Raw genomic sequence first — 17,241 nt, 5'->3', positions numbered from 1 at the left:
TGTAGTGTTGTAGATGTGGGTTAATTTAGCACCAAAGCAAAGACAAGAAAGAAGACAATCACAACGGTTAAAATATATCTTAGTATTTAATTCTTTCTACATTCACACATTTTACAGCCTCTGAAACTTACAATCTTTAAAGATCCACTGAAAACGAATGCATCACTTGCTTGCAAATGACATGATCTGCTCCTGTAGAGGAAAAAAAGACATGTACTCAGAAACTCCGTAACCTTTGAGTCACGCGTACAAAAAGCCTGTAACAAGTGCGTGGCACTGCTGGCCTCTAAACAAGACCTGTAAACCAGCAAACTCTCAACATTTAATATGGAAAAAAGTCACGTTTAACTTTTGTGCCTCCATGGTGAACTGCCTTTACAGCCGGTTACAGTTGTGTTGGTCTGAATCACTTAGTAGGGAATAAAGTCATTTCACATGAGTGGTCGGTAATAAAAGGGGTGTGAAAACACAAGCCAACACCGCTGTCCGCTGCCCGAGGGCCAGCCCAGCACCCCACCCACACACTTTTGGTAAAACTAAATTTGGGGCTAAACTTAGATGCCATAGTAGTAGGTTCTGAACCCTGGAAATTATAGACACCGCTAGTAAGCTTTTAGCTTTAAAGTAAAGCTCCGTGTAATCAGAAAAAGAGGGTGGAGGGTGGGGTCAGGTTGGAGGCGGAGTTCAGGTGGTTTATATTATCTGTGAGATAGCCAGGTCCACTGGAATGTGTGGGAACATATGTTTGGATTTAGAAGCTAGAAGAGAGGAGCTTACTTTTAGCGTTGGGATCATGTTGGTGGCCTGCAGACCAAAGGTGCGTAGGAGAACCACGGGAGCGGCGTTAGTGGAGTAAAGGCGCTTCATCAGGTCGATGGCGGCCATCATGGGAAGATTTTTCCGCTGGCGTTCAGTTTCATATTCTAACAGGTGCTGTATTGCTCCTGCACAAACAAACAAAGAGAATATGAAGACATAGTATAAGCTTGTGTCTGTCTGTCATATGTTTTCTGCATGAACTCAAAACACTGGTGCTGCTTTGACTTCAGGGAAAGGAACAGTGGAAAAATATTTCTCATAACAGCATTTCATTTTTTTTCAAAACCCAACTTACATAGAGTTCTTGGCAGAATGAAGAGACAAAAAAACATCAAATAAAATGTTGCCGGAAAAGCTGTTGCTTTTTATAATTTGGATCAACAGCATGCATTTGAGTTGGGGCTATGGAAAAGAGCTTAGGGGAAACCACTATGGTTTGCAGCGCTTGTGTCTGTTTAGAGTTCTCACTGACCCAAGTCCTTCCCGTCAAAGGCTGCCTGGCTCAGGCGCTTTGTGAGGCAAGCCACATCCCCAAAGCCTAGGTTGGCTCCCTGACCCGCCAGAGGATGGACACGATGGGCTGCATCCCTGCAAAGACAAACATATCCCTTACAGAGGGCTATTTTATGCACTGCGCCAAAACGTGTCATTCCTCAACCCGGGGAGAAAAACCAGTGATGGAGAACAGATCATATCTCTTACTTAAAAAAAAAGTAGCAAAACCACAATGTAAAAATACTGGAAGGAAAAGATACTGTTGCTTAAGTAAAAATATGCACTTCTGTATCAAAATATACTTAGAAATAGCAAAGTAAAAGTACTCATTACGCAGAGTGGCCCATTCAGAATAATATAATTATTCAGTTGATTCACTGGATTATAATTATTGATGAATTGATATGTTAGCATCACTAATGTTGCGGCTAGTTACGTGGAGCTAATTAAAACAACTTTATATACTGCCTGGTAGCTGAATCCATTATTAAACATCATTATTTATAATGTGGGGTATATTTTGTGGTAATTAACTAAGATTATTTGCATTGAAAGTATAAATTTAAAGTAACAGAAAACTAAAAAGACTAAAGTAAAGTACATGTATCACAAATTGTATTAAAGTACAATAGCATAAGAAGTTACATTCCTTAATGATTAGTAGAGAAAACAATGAACAACTCCTATGCATACTCATATAAATCTGATATTCAGGACTTCTTTTTAACAGTATTTGACTTACAAAATGTGCAGAACATTACTTTCCTTATGGCTATCTTACCCAATGAGAGCTACGCGGTGCCTGATGTACTCTGAGGCATGACCGATGCCCAGAGGAAACATGACCCTGGACTTCGGGCTGATCCCCGCCACACTGGGGGGAAGCTGTCGAGGTGAACCTGCGGACGGCATTAAGACAGACAGGGCGCTGCGGAACAGAGAGCCGGCCGTCTCAATCAGCTCCGACTGGTTCTCATTACTCCACTGCACAAACAGACAGAGACATATTCACACAGAATGAATAACGACCAGAAGAGAGACAAAACAGACATTATCCCTTTGAGTGGTCAAATAAATTAGCTGACATAGGAGTAAAGCTGAAGTCCAGGCCAGCGAAAGTGCTCTTTTCCCCCTCCCTAACTAACTGGTTTGGCAGGGCTTTGAGAGCTGGGCTAATTAAAAGAAGATGCCGGCCTGGCTATGCAGTTGAATTAGCTCTGTTTGAAAAACATTCCATGCAGTAATGGTCGACACTGGGAAACCACAGGTTTAATTAGCAAACCAGGCCTGAAACCGAACGTGACTCAACCGTGGTGACCCCGTCCATCAGCAGGCCCAGTAAAAATAGCCAGCTTGGGAAAAAGGAGTTTCTCCAAACACAAGAAAAATGGATAGGTATGCCATTCTCTTAGTGAAATATTAGTATTGTATAACTTTTGGGCCAAACAATGACAGCATTGTTTGTATGAGTCACAGAAAAACAGCTCAACACTTAAGTGGGTCTATGGAGAATCCCTGCCACATGTAGCACAAATACAGATGTTGCAATATCTTCTAGACTGTCTATGAACACAACATCAGCAGTTTAATGGTAACAAGGCATGACTCACAAAGGCAGAGTTGATAGCGTCGACAAAGCTCTCCTCATCCAGCTCCAGCAGCTCCTCTGCGAGCCAATGGCTGGTCGACCACACCAGAGAGCTCTCTGTGTCCGACAGCTGCAGCGCACAGAGCGGGGTCAGTGAAGAGTTATCAAATACTTATGAGACCCGAGGAGACTTCGAGTAGAAACAAATACTGCAGTAAATAATGCAGATATATTACCGGTAACATTGCAATGGGTCCAGTTGGGAGGAACCGCTGCCATGCGACATTGTTCTCTGTGGGCTGTACAACACATAAATCAGATTTAATTAAATATCATACTGAAGTATTGTGGCATTGCATTGTATGGCACACATTTCTAATTACATATCTTGCACAAGATATTACAAAGGGTACTTCTGGATGGATTTGACATTAAAATTACTATCATAAAAAAAACACTTATTGCTTAAGAGTGTATCTTTTATGGATATAAATTGTGGGGAGTATGGGTTGAATGTGATGCTCACCTCTGATAGATTCAGCACAGCGACCACAGCTGATTGGTCATAATTCCACTTGACTGTGACTATCCCCAGGGCCCGGCGCACCATTGAGTTTGGTCCGTCTGCACCGATCTGAAAACAGATGAGCAAAAGTCAAAAACAAAAAAGGCTTAAAGAAATGCAGACTTATAGTTTGTGTTGATGGGATTAAACTAACCAACAGCTTGGTCTGAACCGTCTCTCCGCTGGCCAACGTGACCTTGACCCATGGGATGGAGTCAGCTGTCTGGTGGGGCATCGGCCACGCGTACTTCACCACCTTGGACCTGTACTGAACTCGCACGTTATCTGACAAACAACAAGGACATAAACGTGGTGACTACAAAGGCGACAGAAAAGAAAAACAAAGCAGTGGTTCTTAAAAATAAAAATGGCAACTGGTGTGGCTCTCACAACAAGAGGATCAATCTTCAGTTGTGTGTTTGTAGCATCACACTAAATCAGTGCTTTACTACTTTCTATGTCCAAAACGAGAGGATGCTCTTTTCTGCAGCCAAAGCAGTGGGAGATCTATAAACCACTTCATAAAACATAATTGGTTTTCCTCCCTGGCACACAGTAGCCGAAAAAGTTGACATTTGACAATCTCCCTAATGGTCTTGGCCTGCCACATTGCCCTAACTAATAGTGTTTATCTACAAAAACACCAGGCCACACTTTGCACATGCTGCCTGCTTTTTGGATTTTGCACTCTTCCTAAAATATCAGCAGCAGGTCAACCCAAACATGAAAGGACCCCGAGTTACGCTGCCTCGTGCCGACTTGGAGTGGGACCCATGCACAGATCTGCTACTGGTTTCTGAGCGCTAATGTCAAGTGTGGGTTTCCAGGGGATGAAGAGCAGGGTTACATTGAAACCAGCTGTCGTGGTGCACACTTTTCATGTACTGCATCTTGAGCGTAACAACACCACGGCTAAAATGGGAGGAGAGAGAGAAGCAGGCACAGTGGAAGGCACATGAGGCAAAAACGTGCCGTAACCACACATCCGTTGTTTGGTGCAAAATGTTGAAAACTGTTTTATAAATATGTCACTTTAACTGTCAAACACGTAGCAGAGCAAAGTTTTATTTGCGAACCTCACAAAAGTTGGTCTAATGTCAACAGCATTACAGCACCATACACTGTCAGGGCTTTGGTGTCTTAAGAGGTGGTGAAGTTTGGGAGCACATGGCAACTTTAAATAGGTCACTGGACCACTTCACGTGTCCTCAGAGGGTGACGGGGCCCGGCAGTTCCCAAAATGTGAGGGTTTGATTGAAATTGCAGGAAAAACATAAACGGCTCCATGGGCTTAACTCGTCTTTAAAAACAGTCACCAGGAGAGAGTACAAATAAACAAACCTGGGGGAAGGATGGAATAAATGTGGCTGCATTAGCTGCCAGACTCAGCATCCATTAGGCAGATGGAACAGGAATCAAAAGGTCGTACAGAGCACTGCTGCTTACTGTGTGGGGCTTCATGTTTTAATCATAACTGCTGTGCTTACCAGAAAGGCTGTCCAGCTGTTTAGTTAAAGCAGCCACAGCGATGTCGTTCTCCACGATGTATGCCATCTCGTCCTCCAGGTTGTCCTTATCGAATGTGATCAGGGCATCTGAGCAGGCGTCCCAAACCTAAATGAGAGACTCATTATGCCTGTGGTCTACAACTCTATCCTTAAATGCTATAATGCTATAGCTGGGCAGAGAAGTGCAGCTTCATTGAGCTGAACACATCAAAGTTGTTAGCTGCTGTCTAAGGTTGGCACAGCCTACAGACATCAACCCAGAGCCATGAGGGTCACCAACACCCTCCGGCTGCTCGGCTGCCTTCAGCTTAATGCAGCTCTCTGAGGTAGAAGACTAAATGACATTTTGTGATGTGGATTTTTAGAAAACATTTTCTTGGAAACACAAATAACCAATGCGTGTTTGTGAACATAAAGAGGGAGTCAATATTTATCCGCAACCGAAAGCGGCAGAATGAGATATAGTTTTAGGTTACTCTAATTCCAACCCTGAAAGTACTGTTTGACTTAAACATGTGGGGGTGAAAAGTGTTTGTACAAGGTTAATCCTCTCCTGGGTTGTAACTATGGTGACAAAACCCTTCATTTTGCAGTAATATGCTGCTGCACTGCTTTTTTCCAACTTGCCATAAAGTAGGGGGGACATACCCTACAGAAAACCACTAATGGCAGTGGGTTTGCAACTTGTGATAAGTGGTTAGAAAGAAAGATTTATGGAGACCAGCCCAAAAATGTTTTGGTTTTGTTTAGTGCTGGGTGAAATGATGCAGCTTTGGGGTAAGAATGCGTTACTACATACTTCACCATTCAAAGAATAAACCTACTCACAACTTTATAGAGAATAAAGTAGCCAAAATGATGCTTTAATGGAAGAAAACTGTGTTTGCCTTGTGTTTCCAATCTAAACCCTCAATGCTTACTGGACATTTAACGTGGATGAGCATTTTACTGAATGGAAAGAATGTTACTTGGAACTTTCCAGTGAAATGTATATGACTGAGATTCAATCGGCAAACAAGCCAAAGCAGTGGTAGCAGAGTGAAGGTATAATGGGAGAGGTATACTACCATAATCACTGTAAGGCACTGCATGATGACATCTTAGGCCCAGAGAGAAACCCTGCGGTCGGGTGTTCGGTTCACACCGACCACATCTTACAAGAGCGACTGAGCCTGCACCCAGAGCCGTAAAGCGGGTTCACTTTGCAGCAAACAACCGCTCTCCTAATCTTTCATCTTTTTCCCGTTGTTCACATGAATCTTCGTAATTATAAGATGTGGGGAGTGACTACCAATTTGGGGACGTTAAAATGATTTATCCTTCATTGAAAACATGGCTTTAATAAATAAAACTTGCACGGTCAAACTCCAGTACTTCGAATATGCCAGGAAAAGTTCTTTTTGATTTTTTTATAAATATACTTTGTGTTCTTTGGCATTGCTCTTGCCACAGATCCTGCCAAGCTGCTCAAAACTAAGGCATAAATTGCATGAAGGTATGAACAAAATGCATGTTACATGAAACCCCTGCTTCCAGACATTTTTATGTGAACAATTACATACCATACACATGATTATATGATACAGTATTGTGTTGCTTGTTCATTAAGCTAGATGAATGAGTAGAAGCCGAGTGTCACAGATTTTTCTCCCCACAAATTGTATGGTGCTGTGATTGATGGTTGACAGAAATACATACAGTATTCTTAAAACTAGAAAGTCTGGAGGACATGTGAAGAATAACTCAAATTGTGTAACAGGAGGTTTCTGGAAGATGCTCCATATTAAAGTTGGCTTTAGTTATTTTTGTTTGTTTTCTCTGAACTTTTAACCACATAAATGTGAGTTACAGTACTAAAACATTGTGATGCAATATTTCAACATACCTGCATCTTTTTATAGGGTTTGCACCTCATCTGTGTGATGTGATCCCATGCTCCAATACCTGTGTGTGCAGAAACACATTTCAGAACAATTACAACACTAATTGAAAGTAACAATGTATACCTAAAGTAGTATGTATTGCAAATAATTGTAATCAATCAAAAATGATGATTTGGATGAATGTAACATATCTCAGTGGAAGTCAAGTGCATATGACTTAATGCCAATCCATTTAAAAAAGACTCTGGAATTACCTAAAATAGAATAGAATAAGAATGTAAATCATTGTTTAAAGTTACTGCTACAAGTTGTTGCCTTTTAATTTTTGCACAGGCACCATTGGGAGGCATCGAGGTCACAGCAAAGCACAACATTTCCAATAACTTCATGACCACACACCACTGCATTCTTATAAAATTCTCTCTTGACATTTAATTGGCAAAATCTTTGATCAGATAAACGGGTTAAACAGGGTCAAGGAGGTTATTTGAGATGTAGAGCAAAGCTCAAGTGTGTTTGTTTCTCATTGGCACCTGTGCATATATTATCTGTTACAAAAATACAATGGTGCAGCGTAATGCATGATAATGTATGGTTGTTATTTTTGTTTTGTTTCATGCTATTTTTTTGTTTTTGTTATTTAGCATGAAGGGACTATAACTGCATTTCATTGTGCAACCCTGTGCTTTACAATAAACATAAACTGACCTTAAACAATTAAGACATGAAGCATGATAAATGTGGATGAACTCATGTTTCAAACAATCAAATTAATTTACCCAAAGTAATATTATTATTATTATAAATGTTTATCTGTATTTGTTTGTTTTTGGGGTAGCAGAGGAAATGATCTAATTGATCTAAACACTGCGGAAAATTACAAAATGAATCTGCTCCGTACTTTTTAACTATCATATGGTTAATAACTAGATGCACCGTCTATGGGTAATGTTTAGCTATTTCTATGGATTCTAGATCCACTGTGGCAAATTTAAGACTTAGAAAATGTTTCACAGACAAATCCATCAAGCCCAGGGAGGAACAGGTATGATCCCTGCTAAGCTTGGGTGACTGGACAGTGTCTGATCCCTTGATTACGCTGTGGGAGCCATTTAATTTCTCACAGGAAGGGAGGTAATCCCAAAAGAAATAACTTTTTGATTTATTTTCTGTCTGTGATGAATTTGTCTTTTCAAAAGTACAACGCCTTTAAAAATGAACATAATCCAAAAATAGTATAAGACATGTTCATTTTTGTTTGTGCCAGGTTGTTTAAGTATATACTTTACCAGTGAGGAAGGAGGCGGAGCCTGGACTGATGGAGCTGACTCTAGTGCTGTAGGTGTCTGGGACCTTGTCCATCACTTTCTTGTTGCCAGCTTCAAGGAGAAGAATCTTCTTACCCTCCAAGTTGGGATCCATGCCTGGCAAAAAACATGTATACAATTGGAAGCACATAAATGGATCTCAGCAGTGTTGATACAGTGTTTAGATCTCAGCAGTGTTGATACAGTAAGAATAACATATATTTAAGTTGCGAGTGTAAAAAACATTGTAGAAGACTGTTTATTCCCCTTTTGCATAATTTAGTTAGTATTTAGTAGCTTTAAGACTAATACACAAACGTTTCTATGGGTTTATCTTATGTAGTGCAGGTTTGCATGAATAAATATGTCACTCACCCAAGGAACATGCCATTGCAGATCCAACCAGTCCTCCCCCGGAAATAATAACATCATAAACCTCATTTTTGCCAGACTCGTCCCTATGTTCTGCACACACAAATCCTCTGCTGGTGATTTTTATAGCAGATACATACTTTTCTGCAATTAAACACCGACCAAGTCCGTTTAGGGACAGCGTTGCCCTTGAGAGCTTGTGCATGATTCTGTCTTTACTCTGTCTTCACATGGAACAAGCCCCGCAAAAAACAGGAGGACAACTTTGAAGTCTGGATACTTTCATATGAAAATCGGACGGATGTTTCCCCTGGAATTTGTCCTAATAACAGCAGCTGTGTCCCTTCTTCTGTAACCCAGCCATGTTTTTGTTGACATGGACAGTAGAAGCACTTCCGGGGTTTGTGTCCAATCACAGAAGACGTCTGTCACGTAGACGTATGACTGTCGCGGCCGCCGTCGTTTCTGCTTCTGTCCACAAACAGTGCTAATGCTACCAAAACTGAGTAGAGTGTGTTGGAGAAGATACTTGTTTTCTCTCAGGTGTAGTTAATATATATAGTTTTACTCTTTATTTCAACAACAGTCCTCTTTAGCTTAGCGAATAAGCTGCAGTGAGTGTTTTTAGCGGATATATAACGTAGACGTTAGCTTGCTCAAAGTTACGTTTGGAAGAATACGCCGAGAAACACTTCCTAAAACTCGTCTTTTAGCAGGTTGGCATATGATTATTACTTGTATTTATTTAACAATATTTTTATAAATAGAACGAAGCTTAGCATATAAGTGTTTTAGTAAATACGTTTAGTAATGTAACTTAGGGAAAGCTACTAAATCGACTTTATATTATATTACTGCCAGACCTAGGTTGAGAGCGCAACGATCTGGTTACCACGGTAACCCATTACCACACTGGAGGTGGAGTTGTCAGCAGGTCTCATGTGAGTTGAGACGTTGAGACCTGTAAAAAATAGTTGTAAAAAATAAAGATTTTGCTATAATAATTAACTTAATTTAACCATTTCGAAAAATGTATTAGATACATTTAATATTTTATGTTGAACATTGTGAGGAAATATTGAAAATGCCAATTACAACATCCCAGAAAAACCAATAAACACTTATATCTAGCACCCAAATATATTCACATTTAAGAAGCTGAAACCAAGGACTGTTTTTGTTATTGCACAAGAATATTACTTAAATTATCTTAAGTCCTTTAAAAAAAAAAAAAAATCTTTCTGTTAAATTTCTGCTCTTATTTAAAATGTAGTTCAACTGTTCAATATAAGAAAATGCCCAGAGATCAAATAATTGAAAAATGATAACTGAGTGAGTAATGTTAATGTGTTCAACTTTTTGTTGGGATTTTTTGTCAATTTCTTTTGATAGACAAATAGATCAATGGACTACGCATTTAAACCCTAACTCAAACAGAACAATGATTAGTTAACAGAAGTAAACAACTCCTTATTTTCATGTCACAGCTCTCAGAAATATGCCAAAGTTGGAGACCTTGCTGGAAGATGGACTCAGATCAGAGTTAATGCTCAAGCAGCATCTGAAGGCCCTGAGTGAGACCCTCAGGCAGCAGCTGCAGGAGACACAAAGGAGACAGAAAGAGGAGCTTGAGAGGAGGATTCATCAGAACTCTCTGCTGTCAACAGATGTGGACCCAGAGTCAAGAAATGAAATCAAGCATCAGGCCAAGTAGGTTTCCTAAATGTATTTTATATTTAGTCATCATTTTAATACATTTATTTTCTCAAATACCTTTTTCAGACATTTGGGAATGAGGAAATCTTCCTCTACCTCTGCCCTGACCTCAGGCAAAGAGACATTGAACCATCTCAGACAATCAGAGAAGTCATTTTCTCCAGCCTGTCTATCTTCAAACTGGAAGAACGGTTCAGTCAGGGCTTCCAGGCTGGCTCCTGCTGGGACACAGTGTGAACGGTTTGCTGTATCTAAAACAACACAAGAGATGAGAGAAGATGAGGCCACGGCTGAGTGTCAAAGGAAGTTCTGCGCTCGCCCAGTGCCCAGCCACGTCATCCAGCCCCTCTATCAGGAGATGATGGAGCTGAAGGAGAAGGAGAGGAAGCAGGGCCTTGAGCACAGGAGGGACTTCTGGCTCTCTAGTCAAATACCTTTCAGCTTCCAGGAGAAAGAAAAAGAGAAAAGGGAGAAGCTAATAGCGTTGATAAACCAAGACACAGAAGATCAGAAAACCAAGGCTGCTGCTGTAAGGAAACCTCCTCACAAAGAGGTCAAAGACCCGTCTGATTCACGGCTGAAAGGTGGGTCTTCCTTGATTCATCAAAATTCATAGTATACAGTAGCATATGCCCTGTAGAAACTAAGCCTTTTTATAAGCATTAGACAACATTCAAACCCATGTTGTTTTACTTGTTTTGTTCATGAATTCATAGATAAATTGTGTATGATCTAAATTTGTCTCAAAGAAGTTGCTGAAAATGTGTCTTTCCCATTTCACTTTTTAATTCATGGTCACAGTCAGCCCTATTCATATTTAAACCAAAATGTACCAATGTTGGCTTCTCTGTAGCCTTTACAAAACAAAAGCAAAGTTATGACATTTATTATTAAGAGAATAATTGTTTATGTTGTTTATATAATGTTATATTGGATGCATACAGTATATCTGATACACTAAGCGTCTTTGAGCATTAGGAAAAGTGCTATAAAAATACCATGTATTATTATTATTATTACTATACTGTTGAGTGACATGACTTACTCTTCTGCATCACCTCACTGTAATTCCGTGCAGACCAGGAGCTTGGCAGACAAGTCCCCACTCAGACGGCAGTGCCACATGAGAATCGTACTGTGTCAGGCAGCCCCAAACTCCGCACCGCTGAGCGCAACAGGAAAGAAAAGTTGGGTTTTCTGGATGAGAGACCCAGCTTCCAGCCAAAAATCCTCCAGCGTGTCCCTGACTTCAGCAGGCTGCACAAAGCCTTGCAGACAGAAGGGCTGAGAAAATCTCAGAGTAAAGATATGATCAAATGTCAGCCCTTCTTTCTGAGGACATCAGCTCTCCCTGCAAGGCAAAGTAGGACCAGCCCTGAAAAATCACAGGTAAAACATATCATTTACCACAGACACCATTTTAAGAATATGTTATAATTGTTTTATTTGCCTATTTTAACTTGTTTCGGTTAAGAATATGGGCTTAATTTTTCAGTCTCTATTGTTTTTAATCTTTTGCTTTGAAGTTTTTATCCGCATTTCAATAATCCCCTGTCAATCTATGGTAGGTAGGTCTGAGACTAATTAATAACTTTTGCAAAAATATTACATAAATGTCTTTAAGGGCCAGTATCTCTCGAGGAATTACATAAGAAGACATCAAGGACTCCAACGCACCAGGCCCAGATGGCTAAACATTTTAGTTTTACATTTCTCTGTTCGATGCATGGCTCAAGACACATCCACCCACCACTTTGTCATACCCTTCCCTTTTTTTTTTTTAATTAAAGCTTCACATGTTCTAGATGACAAACTCATTACCTAAACCCTTGCTCGTTTATATAAAAGCCTAATGGGAACAAGAGAACCGTTTTGCCAACTGTACAACACTTTATTGTGTCTTCCTACCGTCCCTCAAAGACGTTTTTATGTCATAAAATGTGACAAATAACTTTGACCTGGTCACATATGACTCTCTATTCTGTGTCCTTGTTTGATGGTTAAAGATGTATTGCATTGGTTAAGTTCTTGTGGGGCTATGTGTTATTCCCGTTCAGACCAGTCCCCTCAGTTGTGGAACAAGAGAGCTATTTAAAATATGTTCAGTGGGTCCTCTTTACAAAGGGAATATTCAGTGATATTTTTACTTCTTCACCTCATAATTTATCAAGTTCAACTCAAGCTTTTCTTTTTTAGACTTGTCCCCATTTCACCAAGACCATCCCTATACAGTGCATGTTCCTAGAAATGTGTCTGGGTGGAGTAATTGCATAAGAATAACAGTAATTTACACTAATCCAAAGTGGTAGAAGGAACTTTGTGATCAGTGAAAGTTCCTTCCTGCCATCCTTTCATATAATTTATCACTCTGCCCAAAATTATACAATTACCAGAGATCTTTTTATATGAGCTATGCCAATCATTTTTGGGCAAATTCCTCTGATTTGACTAATACTATATATATACTTGCCACATAGTACTTACCAATGTTTTGAGTGTGGCACTTAAAAAAGCTACTTCAGTCACATTATTTGTAGATTAACATCACATAGGCCAAAACAAAGAGACTCTGAAAACACAACTCTATTTATTTTGAATATCATAGACATTAGCACCAAACTGTGTAATCTTAAAGACATGTCACTAATTAATCTTTGACATGTTCTGTGAATGTTGATGACATTTACTGTATTGATAGTTCATGCAGTAATTGTTGAAACAAAAACATAATGAAGTAAAGAGGAAAAAGAAAGACATTTAATATAATTGATATGGTTAGAATTTCCCTCTCAAACGATGTATTGTTTTTGCCAGGCATTGTCAGTCTCTCTGATTTGGCATGTCTATATCAAGGCCTTCATAAATGCATCTGACTGCAGTCTACACACTGATGATATGTGGTAAACTAATATATTGGCTTCTATTTCAGCTAACAAATGAAAATGTTTCTACTTCACAGCTACCTACAAAAAGTAATATCAGCAGAAGCAAGTCACTTGGGGCCTTAACATCCCTGTCTGCAGACACACTCCCCACATATATCACAGATGCTGCAAGGAAGCGCTGCATGGCCATCAGGTGACTTGGATTATTTTTTATATTTCTTTGGAATGTTATACTTGTATTCCTCTTGGTTCTACACACTAAATAGGTCCATCCTCTGACCTTCACAGAAAGTCAATGGAGATAAGGGATAGCAAGAATGAAGAGAGTGCCGAGTGGTTGAGGAAGCACCAAATGAGGTCGCAGGCCATGAAGAAGACTATCACTCTCCATGCCAAGCTGCTGGACCCACACGAGAGCTTGAAAGAAGTCTTTAATGACAAACTTCAGCACCATCGGTGAGTACTGGTCAAGTGAGCCCGTTCTTCTCCAAATGTTCAACCTTTGCAACTCGCATCACAACAACCACACGAGCCTGCCGCAGGAGCTCAAACTATAATCTTCTCTTTCATGAAGAGAGGCTGACCAACAAAGGATGAGAGACTACATGAAGGAGTTACGGGACATGAAGGCACGAGTTAGCGAACGGCCTTATCTGTTCGAACAGGTCAAACAGGTGAGTTACAAACTGAGAAGATCACATCACGTTGTGAATGATGTTCCCCTCAAGCGTAACTTTGAGTTTCTTTTACTGACAGAAAAATGCGAAGGCTCACGCAGAGCAGACATACAGGAACACGCTGAAGACAGCTGGTTTAAAGGAGCAATTTGTTGAGGAAAATGGAGAAGTAGCATCTATATCTGAGGAGGATTCAGACGAGAACTGCAGCACGGAGGAAGACATTCCCAGCAGGTATGCAGAGGGAGTATTTTAGCAAGTTTTGTTCATTCACTATGTAATACCACTTTTTCCGGTAAAATCACGAATAGCACTAGTGCTTGGGAGCCAAGGACTTCTTGTGGTTTGGTCATATTGCATTACATAATTTTCTAAGCTTGCTCTGCAGTCTTTAGTGAAGAAAGACCCATACTGAAGCCAAGTAAAAGTTCAATGTAATTACCATACAGCCATTTTCTAACCCAACATGTCTGATTTAGGGAGGAAAATGTAGACGACGGGGAGAAAATTGAAGATGTGGAGGAGAAGAGCGTGAAGTCCAAAGTGGAAGAAATGCCATGATCAAAAAGGTCAAGGCGGCAAAGCGTTTTTTATGGCCTCTCCGCTACAAAACAACACTGTCCTCAAACATGATTTATGTTACGGTTAACTATCGGCACCGAGCATTTGATAGTTTAGGATGTGCAACTACAAATTATGAAATGACAAAACATCTGGATTTTACAATCATGACTGTTAGGGATTACAGCTGGAAGAGTAGTTTAAAAGAACTGTGTATGTTTATAAGAAATTAGTATTATATATGCTTTAAGTATACTTTGTCTGTATGATCTCCATTATATGTCAAGCAGATACATTTTTTTAATTTTATGACAAATTATGCTACGAATATGAACACTGTAATTGAGAGGATGATGAGCACTTGGTCACCAGAATAAACTGATCAAAACAAAATGGGGACACCAGTTGATACCACTTTGTCTGTGAAACTAAACACACTAACTTGTGTTTTACCCACTCTAAAATAAAGATTCTTCTGATAGCCATACAAAAATGATTATACTTTTTCCATGAGAAATGTAATCTCTTTGGCTCCAAGTTGTATTTCAGTTTAAATTATTATTTTTTTTAATAAATGTGTGTCTTTAAATCTGTCAGGTCCTGTAAGGACACTTAGCATCTGACATGGGTCTTTCTGGGATGGTTGGGGTAAAGTTCCCAGTTATTTCTCCAGCCACAGTGTAGCTAAACAAACAGCGCTGACTGTGCATCTGCCTTCACAATGACCAGTTCAGTGCTCCGCTCCCAGCCCATAGACCCACATCAAATACATTTGCACACTGCCCTCCACTGCAGCTTGTGCTTAGACAGCAGACTTCCAGGAATTTGTAGGAATAATTTTTTACTGACGAACCACATGGGAATGTCTGCAAAATGTATACTGTATAATTATAATTAAAACGTAGTCATGGAGACCAGTACATACCATATGGTTACTTTCTGTAGGCCACTGTGTCACGTATGAAGGCAATGTCTAATTTGTCCCAAGGCAACACTATCAAAGACTTAGATTGATATTTAATTTAAATATATTATATACAATTACATGTTGTCTCCTGCCAGACTCTACTCTAATTGAAACCACAAGATTCATTTTGTACAATAAAAGATAATTAAAGCATTAAAGCCAAAATGTTGCCACATAGTAATTCTGGATGTAATAAATAATCCCTTCGTTCAGATCTCAAACATCACATGACGAAGCTTCAAGGGCTTCATCCTGCCAGGTTGTCATGGGAACACAGTTTACCCCCCCCCCACTCTGCCTGGTAGTCCCTCAGGAGAGCGCTGCGCACCTCTGATTCCCCCGGAGCTCAGCTAAAAACAAAAACAAACCCTCCCAACCTGTTAGATAATATCCGAGAGAGACGCCTGTGACATCTATTTAAACAAACTGCGGTTCCTCCAATGTGTGTGGAAGCTCAGAGAAGCAACAAACACATCTCATTTAGATTAATGAGAGGCTGCGCGCTTGGCCACCAAATGGTACGATCACGCTGTTTGAGGAGTGGCTCTACTACAATATAATTTCTCCGAGGTGGTGTGTTCAGGTCTTTTATTATTCCAGCCGCTGTAAGATATAAAAATTCCCACACATTTTATTCTGTAAATGCAGGGGTTGCCCATGTAGGCAGCTTAAGAGAAGACACACCCTAGATCAGATGATATAGGCCTCAAGTGGACTTCACTGTCACAATGCCAGACACTTTCTGATCCTCACATTACTTTTCTGCTTTATTACCCTCCCATGTGCTGCCAACATTTCAGATCCTGACACTCCCCCCTGCCCTTCAGTGACCCCCGTGTTCCTGCTGTTCCCATCATCCTCACACCTGTTTCCTCCTCTTCATCAGCCTAGTAGTTTGAATACCAGATAGGGCTGCACTATATGAGGAAAATGACATGTTGAATATCGCGATAATGATGATACCTCCGATAAATAAGCAGTTACTAAAGTATATTGCTTGTTGAATAAAAAAATATGAATGGAAAACATTTCCAACATTCATACTTATCACCAATTAAAAATGTAACTTAACCCAAAAAAGATTACAGTGTAGTGATCACTAATTTACTCATGTACATAATTCACTCATGGAACTACAGGTTGGGGGTATTGTTTCCGCACGGACATATGTGTTGCTGATTGTATTTATTGTGTGCCCTCCTGGCTTCTTCTGGTCTTCTTCCCGGGCTGTGACCCGACAACATGTGGTTTCTGCTGCTCATTAAAGCACCACTTTGTACCTTCAATGCACCGCCTCCGACTCCTATCTCTCGGCACTACAACAGTTACATTTAAAATACACTTTCTTTCAAATAAAAAAATCAGTGTGCAATTTCGTATTCTTTACCGGTGTGTTTATTGCGCAAGTTGACATTGCGATGATAAAATAGATATTGTGCTGCCTTTACATTCTTGTATATTCTATTGTGCTTCCTTGTCCTGCTATTTTCTCTGACAGTCGGAGTTTTCGAACTATTGTGAATTCAAACGTTTTAGATCCCCAGCTTGTTCTCAAAGTCGTGCTTTTGGATTCAAACCTCTTTAAACCTGCCTTAAAACAGACTGAATGAAAAGCTTCTGTTGTATTTTCTCATTATTCTGTTGTTTATCTTCTTGTTTAATTGCATTCCCTTAATTTTAAAGGAACAGTGCAAAGACTCCTTATCTAGTAAATTGCAGAGTTGTCCTCATGTATAGTCTCACCTGCAGGAGGAGCTGTGGCTCATTGCAGCCTCTCTGGAGCAGAAGAGAGAGATCCCTCTTTTTCTCCTTCAGTGGCATGAATAATATCCCCAGTGCTGGAGAGAGAGAATATCAAGAGGCAAACGGGCAGGGGAGAGAGATAGCAGCCAGTGTGA

The 17,241-nt window shown here is 40.1% G+C and overlaps 2 protein-coding genes across 3 annotated transcripts; one reads left to right on the top strand and one right to left on the bottom strand.

The window, feature by feature from the left end:
- Window positions 1-62: 62 nt before the first annotated feature.
- Window positions 63-8,937, bottom strand: coq6 (coenzyme Q6 monooxygenase). The gene is made up of 12 exons (XM_034125014.1): window positions 8,541-8,937; window positions 8,148-8,282; window positions 6,861-6,919; window positions 4,955-5,081; window positions 3,622-3,752; window positions 3,429-3,536; window positions 3,139-3,201; window positions 2,925-3,032; window positions 2,096-2,298; window positions 1,292-1,407; window positions 778-944; window positions 63-192 (listed from the first exon to the last, which is right to left on the bottom strand). Exons 1-12 carry the CDS (start codon window positions 8,740-8,742, stop codon window positions 163-165), a joined length of 1,449 nt encoding a protein of 482 aa, XP_033980905.1. The 5' UTR covers window positions 8,743-8,937; the 3' UTR covers window positions 63-162.
- A 34-nt stretch (window positions 8,938-8,971) lies between these two features.
- Window positions 8,972-14,778, top strand: fam161b (FAM161 centrosomal protein B). Of its 2 annotated transcripts, none has more exons than XM_034124994.1 (9): window positions 8,972-9,080; window positions 10,025-10,247; window positions 10,320-10,837; window positions 11,332-11,642; window positions 13,213-13,331; window positions 13,427-13,594; window positions 13,713-13,812; window positions 13,895-14,049; window positions 14,295-14,778. In XM_034124994.1, exons 2-9 carry the CDS (start codon window positions 10,036-10,038, stop codon window positions 14,374-14,376), a joined length of 1,665 nt encoding a protein of 554 aa, XP_033980885.1. In that variant the 5' UTR covers window positions 8,972-9,080; window positions 10,025-10,035; the 3' UTR covers window positions 14,377-14,778. The 2 variants fall into 2 exon arrangements, with proteins under 2 accessions (XP_033980885.1, XP_033980895.1); XM_034125004.1 differs by having other exon boundaries at window positions 9,066-9,253.
- The last annotated feature ends 2,463 nt before the right edge of the window (window positions 14,779-17,241 follow it).

This window comes from Trematomus bernacchii, unplaced genomic scaffold, assembly GCF_902827165.1.
Source record: "Trematomus bernacchii unplaced genomic scaffold, fTreBer1.1, whole genome shotgun sequence".
Lineage (NCBI taxonomy): Eukaryota > Metazoa > Chordata > Actinopteri > Perciformes > Nototheniidae > Trematomus > Trematomus bernacchii.
The sequence above is the reverse complement of the archived record's forward strand: the minus strand, read 5'-3'. Positions and strand labels throughout refer to the sequence as shown.